At 37.9% G+C, this 7,653-nt stretch overlaps 1 protein-coding gene across 1 annotated transcript; it reads right to left on the bottom strand.

Moving 5' to 3' along the window:
- Positions 1 to 1,657: 1,657 nt before the first annotated feature.
- tekt3 (tektin 3) lies at positions 1,658 to 7,065 on the bottom strand. The gene is made up of 7 exons (XM_016246325.1): positions 6,493 to 7,065; positions 4,942 to 5,025; positions 4,490 to 4,560; positions 4,184 to 4,327; positions 3,058 to 3,280; positions 2,056 to 2,210; positions 1,658 to 1,918 (listed from the first exon to the last, which is right to left on the bottom strand). Exons 1-7 carry the CDS (start codon positions 7,063 to 7,065, stop codon positions 1,702 to 1,704), a joined length of 1,467 nt encoding a protein of 488 aa, XP_016101811.1. The 3' UTR covers positions 1,658 to 1,701.
- Between the last annotated feature and the right edge of the window lie 588 nt (positions 7,066 to 7,653).

The following is a 7,653-nucleotide window of genomic DNA, read 5'->3' as shown; positions in this document are numbered from 1 at the left end:
ACTGCTCCTGTCTGACTAGCAAACATCTGAGATTCTGAGGACCACTGTGTACTCGAGATAGGCAGGAAGCCATAATAAGAAACCTGAAAAGAAAAGAGAACGGGGACTGCAATATTTACTTGGTGCATTACTTTCCTTGACAACACACATGACAAGTGAACAGTCACTGAACAGGAGAACTGATGTGGTGTGTGTTGGCTGTTATTTGGAAACCATAAGCTAAAACAGTGTTCCTGAGCAAGGCATCTGCACAGGGTTACTCAAGAGAGCTGTTGCTGTCTGTCAGTTACTTTGGAATGACTCAAGTGCAACCTACACTACTGTTCAAACGTTTTAGTATATTTTTTTAAAGTGTAATATATTTCTGATGCAAAGGGGCTAAATTATGCTTCTCAGTTTTACCAGACTGCACTCAAAAGTCAGAGATCTCAATATTCAAACAAAATTATAACATTTCAAGTCAAATTCAATGTACACATAATCTGAGCTATGCTATCCATTAACTGTTTTAGATTATTTTTTAACTGTTTTCCATCAACTGTGTAAATATGTATACTCTTTCTGTATTACAGCAATTGTCTCATTTGTGCTTATTTTTGCAGTATATTTCCTAATTTTAGGCAAAAAATCTGAGATCAAATAAATCATGTCTTCTGAGATATGAAAGAGCAAAAATATTTCCTCTATGTACATTTACATTAGCATGTTGTCAGAAAGCACACAACTCATTGTTCTTACGGATGCACCAACATAGTCTCAAGTGCATCTTGTATTGTTATGCATTCAGACGACAGAGCAGATTTTGATTTATGTAAAGAGTTTGAAGTGTGTTTGAGCAGAACACCAGTGCGTTGTTTATAGGAGCAAACACGTTCCCCCTCTGAATCAATAAACCCAGATGCTGTGTGTATACTTAACCCTGAGTCTGCTTGCCTGTGGCATCTGTTTCTGAAGTGTGTGTTTGTACTTCAGAAGAACATGAGAACTACAGCTCCACTGTGCTTTGGTGTACTCAGGGAAGTGTGTAGTGAAGATCACTTTATCAGTGACAGCCCTCAAGTGGACCTCTGAGCTAAACAAACAAAAGCAAGGTGTTCTGTCCACTGTCTGCAAACTGTCAGAATCATGTCACACCTGAGCAGAAAACAAGCACACAAATGTAAGATTTACAGGATTTAGGAATTAGAAGATTTTTTCCTTGACAGAGAGATGGATGGATGGATGGATGGATGGATGGATAGATAGATAGATAGATAGATAGATAGATAGATAGATAGATAGATAGATAGATAGATAGATAGATCATTAACCTGTTTATAATCAACCTGAGTTATGAGTTATCTTCATTTGGTCAATCATTTTTTAAAGGAATCAGTTTAATTTTTTATTGTAAATATTATAATAATGACTGATTCATGCTAATAAAGTTACTTCACCAGTTTTTCTATTTTCTAGCAGCTAAGAGATTATTGATTTTTTAATCTGAACAGTCAAAGGTGACGAGACAATCAATTCTAATCATTACAGTGTGCTTAACCTATCAGACAGAGGTGAGTGAGGTGTACAATATCAGTCCGCTTAAGAGGACTAAGAAGAAACTGTCAAGCTGTTCTGATGCTAATCTTGTAGTTTATCTTCTTAACATGAGCATTTGAATTTAGATTAATGGTTAAGCAGCTTCTGGAGGAGGGTCTGGAAGATTTAGGTGTATCCGACTAGACGAGGAGTGCTGGGAAAGCTCTTCCTCATGCCCATGCATTTCTCCTGATCCAGGAACAGAGAGTTGGCTTTTATTGACAGGTCATGCTCCAGAGTAACTTTGGTCTTCACCAGGGTCTGGAGAGTGTTTTCAGCCTCCCTCAATCTCTCTCTCAGCTTATGAATGGTGTCTTCAATCTCCCTCACCTCTGTAACCAACCTGAGAAAGAGAGGGCGAAAGACAAGGAGGTTTGGCATCTGAGTTTTGCATCTAGATCTAATTTTAAAAAAGCAAAACATTGTATCCAAACTGTTTCTTGGCAAATATCGACATTTATTGATATATAGGGCAATTACCTGTGATGAGGATTGTCTCTGCAGAGTTCGACGTTGGGTCTGCGAGACCTCTCTTCCAGACGGGTCTGGGCCACTTTAAGTGGGTTCTCTTTGTCTCGGATTGCCTTTTTTAAAGCTCCAATCAGCGTCTCAGTCTGGAAGATTTCCTGAAGGGTCTGAAAGTGGAAGGAAGAAGGTAAGAAAGAGAAAGAGAGTTGATTTTAAGAGACAAAGTCACTTATTCTCTGTGTCTGACTTCTCGGCCCTTCTCAAAGTTAAAAAGGTCCAGTCAGGTACTCTTATTTCTTCTGTATATATCATAACTGACAGCCTAAAGCACTTTAATCTTAAATTAGGCTGGTATGGTTCTATTCTGGGCACAATTCCCACCCATCCACACAACCATGCCAGGACAGAGTGGGGATTGAAAAATCAAACCCCTCAGGGTAAACAGAGCAAATTCAGCAAATTATTTTATTTTATTTTTATTATGATTTCATATTTTTTGCATAGAATACATTTGTGGATTACTTGACAAAATTGCATTAAACTGATTGATGTGTCGGGGATCTGAAAGGGCTTTATAGTTCTCGTTACAGCCCATATCCATCTAAATGCAAAATGGTCATAAAAATATTTAGGATCAGGTCTAGTTACAGAGACACACACTCCCTCACAAACACGATTTGATGTATTCTCATTTTGACCAATCAGCTTCATGAATGACGATTCTTTATTGGTTACCTCATGCCTCTGATAACAGCCGTCAAAGGGCTTAAACATTATGGACAGCTGACAGAGCTTCTTCATGCTCTCCATTAACCTCCTCAACAACAGACTCCAGTGTTTAGAGGTTCTCATCTACATCTTTAGGGCATAAACAAGCAGCCAATTTATTTTGGGTCCTGTCCAGTCAAAGTGAAGCAGCAAGGAATGAGTAGGATAGATCCCATTATTACTAAACATCAGGTGAAGAATGAGTGATTAAAAGTAATGACGTGATGTTCAGCATCTTGTGGTTACCTTGGCCAGGTGGGCTTGCAGATTGTTCTTGGTGTCTGCCATCTCAGAGATGCGGTTGGTAAAGGACACATTTACAGAGTTAAACTGGTTCCACATCTCATTTGAAGTGGCGTTGAGCAGAAACTCAATCTCATCACGGAGTTTGTGAGAGGCGGCGCGTTCGCTCTGAGAATGCAGGATGTTGTCGTCAGTGAACTTCGACCAGGAGTCTGGAAGACTGATACTGTTGAGACCATTAAGAGAGTAAATTATAACATGATTAGGATGCAAATCCTGACCTTAAAGGGGTCATAGGATGCCCATTTTCCACAAGTTGATATGATTCTTTGGGGTCTTAATGAAAAGTCTGTAACATAGTTTGGTTAAAAATTTCTCAATGGTAGTGTAAAAAAACAATTTTTTTTACACCGTCAAAAACAGCTATTTTCAGATCAAGCCGTTTTTGTAGCATTTTACTTTAAATGTTAATGAGCTCTGCTGACCCCGCCCCTCTCTTCCGAGCCGCTCTCTGAGAGACTGTTTACTTTAGCCACATTCATTGTGAAACTTGCTAATTAGCACATTATTAGGAAAGGCGATTTGCAAAGATTCATTACAAAACATTATACTAATTTTTCTGTAGATGAGTCTGGATCATGAATGATTCGCATTTATGTAGATCGGGTGCGCATTCCCTTCAGAAACAATGTAATCCACTGCGAGTTCAGCGGCTCAGATGTTGGGAGTAAATGACGGCTGCTGTTCATTATTACATCCAACAACAGAACATCTCAGCCACTTAGAAGTCATTCTTGTCTACATCTGCTCCAGCGGTGAAACAATGGTGGACTGATGACAGTCACTCAGGGTGGGTCTGAGGTAAGACACCAGTCCAGTCTGTGCTGAAACGCTACTGTCAATTAAACTATCGTGGGCATCTGAGATCGGCTCGATTTGAGAAAGGGGAAAACATTTAACCAGATTTAAAAAAAAACACTGGGTGGATTTTTATCATTATAGGGTGGTTGTGTACACACACTGCCAACACACATTTCAGTTCAAACAACTTGTAAAAGTGCATGTAGCATCCTATGACCCCTTTAACATATCCTGAAAACAGAACTGTCTTTTTTAAAGTAAAACTCACGACGGGTCCAGGCGATCAATCCCTCTATAGTAGCTGATTCCATCAGAGGTGTTCCTGAGATGGTGACACCTATCATCAATTCTCTGTGCTGTGACCTTGTCACTCAAATCTCTCTCCAACTCATGTTGTGCTGCACGATTCGACCTGAGGATATTAATGAACATAACCACATGCACTGTTTCAAATATGTCTTTCTCATTTGTCAAACTTCAAATATATTATTTTAAATGGACCATATGAATGCAAAGTTGTATTTTTGGATTATTTTAAACATTTTTTATAATTTTTTCTTTCTGCAAGACTCACGCTAGTTGAGCAATAGCTCGGTCTAAATGCCGCCTCATTCTCTCCTGACATGACTTAATCACTTCCACTTCCTGCAAAAAAGGCAAAATTTACTTTTGCAAATATAGAAATGATAACTACTTAGCATTTTTTTATGTGATAAGAATTTTATAGGAGTTCAAGGAATAATTAATAAGTGAGACATGAAACTATCAAAGCTTACTAAATCAGTTACCTAGGGCAGGCTACTTTATACAATTATATGACATTTTTGACCTCAGAATGCCACAATTGACCAATCAGCATCAAGTATTCCAGAGAGCCATGTATTAAATTCAATGTAATCAAAAGGAAAGCACAATGCTTAAGAAAGCCCCTTCGCAAAATCATTGAGTCGCTCATATTACTAATACTTGAGCTTGTTGTTTAATTGCAGGTGTTATGTGTGTAGATGAAGGCTCAGGTGACCTCACCTTAATCAAATCTTTCTCTACATCATCATGAACCAGATCAATGGACATCCGTTTCTCCCTGTGGAACAAACATTCCTGAGAAACCTAGAAAGAGAAAAGAGTGAGAATATTTATATAGATTATACAATATCTATTTTATTTTTATATTATTTATATATATATATTTATAATTATTTAATTGTATATATTTTTAAATGTATTTTATTTAATTTCATTTCATTATTTTATTTTAGAGTGTTCAGAACGGATACAACTATGGCTGCAAAGTAATAATAACTGATGACAGGGCATCACACAGGATTACACGTCCTCACTCAAAATGTGACAATGGAAGCTCTAGTAAGCTATTACATCACTATGGAAACGTCTTCGTCTTGTGATCATTCTCGTGGTCATTCCTGTGAGGTGACAGCAGTGTCACTATACTATTTTGGAACTCATTCAGCACACTATTAGTCAGCATGTTTGAGTGTGGTTTCTATGGAAACCATCTCTTACTGTGACTCAGACGGGTAACTCTGTAAAGACAGAGGTGGGACACATTGAGGTCATTGTAGATCTAGTGTGCTTTGTGCTCAGTGTGATTGAGTGTGTATATCTTACACCCCACTAGGTTCTGTTACCAAGTGGTTTCTAACAATGGGTCACCTGACACTCTACTGTGGGCTTTTCTGGTTACTGGGTCTTTAGCGAGATCATCGTGACCCTAATTAGGTGTGGAGCTTATAAAAGACCACTAGAGCTGTGCCATGATAGCATTCCAAGCATGGATGGAATATTTTTTTACAGTAGTAAAAACAAGAAATTACCTTTAAATCTGTTTAGATAGGTGAAATGTGCAAGTGTGATGTTAGTTCTTTGTTGCCAAAAAATGTTACATGCATTAAAAATCATGTTTTTTTGTTTATGTTAACTTGGTTAGAGGAATAGTTCATCCAAAAGTGAAAATTCTGTCATTAATAATTAACCCATAAGACCTTCGTTCATCTTCGGAATAACAAATGAAGATATTTTTGATGAAATCCGAGAGCTTTCTGACCTTGCATAGACAGCAAGGGAACTACCACGTTCAAGGCCCAGAAACGTAGTAAGGACATTATTAAAATAGTCCATGTGACATCAGTGGTTCAATCTTAATTTTTTATTTTTTTTTAACAATGTCCTTACTATGTTTCTGGGTCTTGAACGTGGTAGTTCCCTTGCTTTCTATGGAGGGTCAGAAAGCTCTTGGATTTCATCACAAATGAAGGTCTTATGGGTTTGGAACGACATGAGGGCGAGTAATTAATGACAGAATTTTCATTTTTGGGTGAACTGTCCCTTTAAGTTTTTTAAGGCGTTTCAATTTATGTTGTTGAAGTAGTCCCTTGAATTTTCTTCCTGCTTTTTTTAATGACTTTTAAATATATAATAAATATAATTTTAGTTAGTTTTTATTTTTAACTTATTTATTATAAATACAAAATGTTTTTAATTAGTTAAAAAATTATATTATGTTTTATTTATAATATATGTATTATTTATATAATGATTCACATATAATTATATTACCTGCAGTGGCCCTTCGGTCTCAGCGAGTGCTCTTTCCAGCCTTCTTTTCACATCCGTCAGCACTGATATCTCTGTCACCATGTTGTCTATCTCATGATTGAGCTCTGATCTCCAGAAGCTGATGTCGTTTAGTCTTTCTCCAATGTTCTTGCTGGTGGTGTCCTGAGTTCTACGGGTTATCTGGTCCTTATCCTGGATCATTCGGATCGTGTCCCTCCGAAGCCTTTCGGCACTGTTCCGAGAGGACTCTGACTCCCTGTAGTTACTCTGGTTGGAATGGTACCAGTCCTCGGGCATGTAGCGTGTACTGAGAGCTGTCCTGTTAGAGGGGTAGAACATGGTCTTGGCCCGGACTAAGTCCAGGTTTTCTCTTTGAAGGGCTGATACAGTCGGGATAGCGCTGCCACTTCTAAAGTATGAATTAGTCCTCCAGGGCATGTTTGAATTCTGGTTGAGGGTCAAGGCTGGCTGGTGGCTCCTATAACTGGATGCCATGGTGGATATGGCGGGCAGGAAGTGGCTGGTTTTGGGCCGAGTGTAAGTGGCCATCTGGGTGGATCCAGTTAGCTCCATGTGTCAATTAATTAGCCACCTTTTTCCTGGAAAATACAACAGTGTGTTTTGGAATGTGTACAGTCACTTGTGGTTAATAACTGCCTGGGCTGCATGTGTGTGTGTTTTCAGACATAGAAACACTGGCATTGGGCCCTAATATCAGTGTGTGTGTGTTTTCAGACATAGAAACACTGGCATTGGGCCCTAATATCAGTGTGTGTGTGTTTTCAGACATAGAAACACTGGCATTGGGCCCTAATATCAGACTGTATTAAATAGTTGAAAATGTAAAAGACGGCAATGTATTAATATATTAAATTGTTTCTTTTTTTATGTTCACTGAAGTAAAAAATTGCCCCAGTCACAATACACAAAACACATAATGAAAAATAAATATAGATAATAAAGTAATTTAACTTAACTATTTGAATGTGCAATCTGTTAAGCTTTATATAGTTATTTGTTAATGTTATAAATTAAGTTATCATAGCTTGTTACTTATAAGTTATTGGAAAGCTTTTAGCACAGTGTTACTGACCTATTAAATAACACTTAGAAGAAGAAGAAACACTTTAAAGCTTGCTCATTTGACATATAATTTAGCTG

The sequence above is a fragment of the Sinocyclocheilus grahami genome, unplaced genomic scaffold (genome assembly GCF_001515645.1).
Source record: "Sinocyclocheilus grahami isolate Dianchi unplaced genomic scaffold, SAMN03320097.WGS_v1.1 scaffold794.1, whole genome shotgun sequence".
NCBI classification, from domain to species: Eukaryota; Metazoa; Chordata; class Actinopteri; order Cypriniformes; family Cyprinidae; genus Sinocyclocheilus; species Sinocyclocheilus grahami.
Note: the sequence above shows the minus strand (reverse complement) of the source record. Positions and strands in the feature narration are given on the sequence as shown.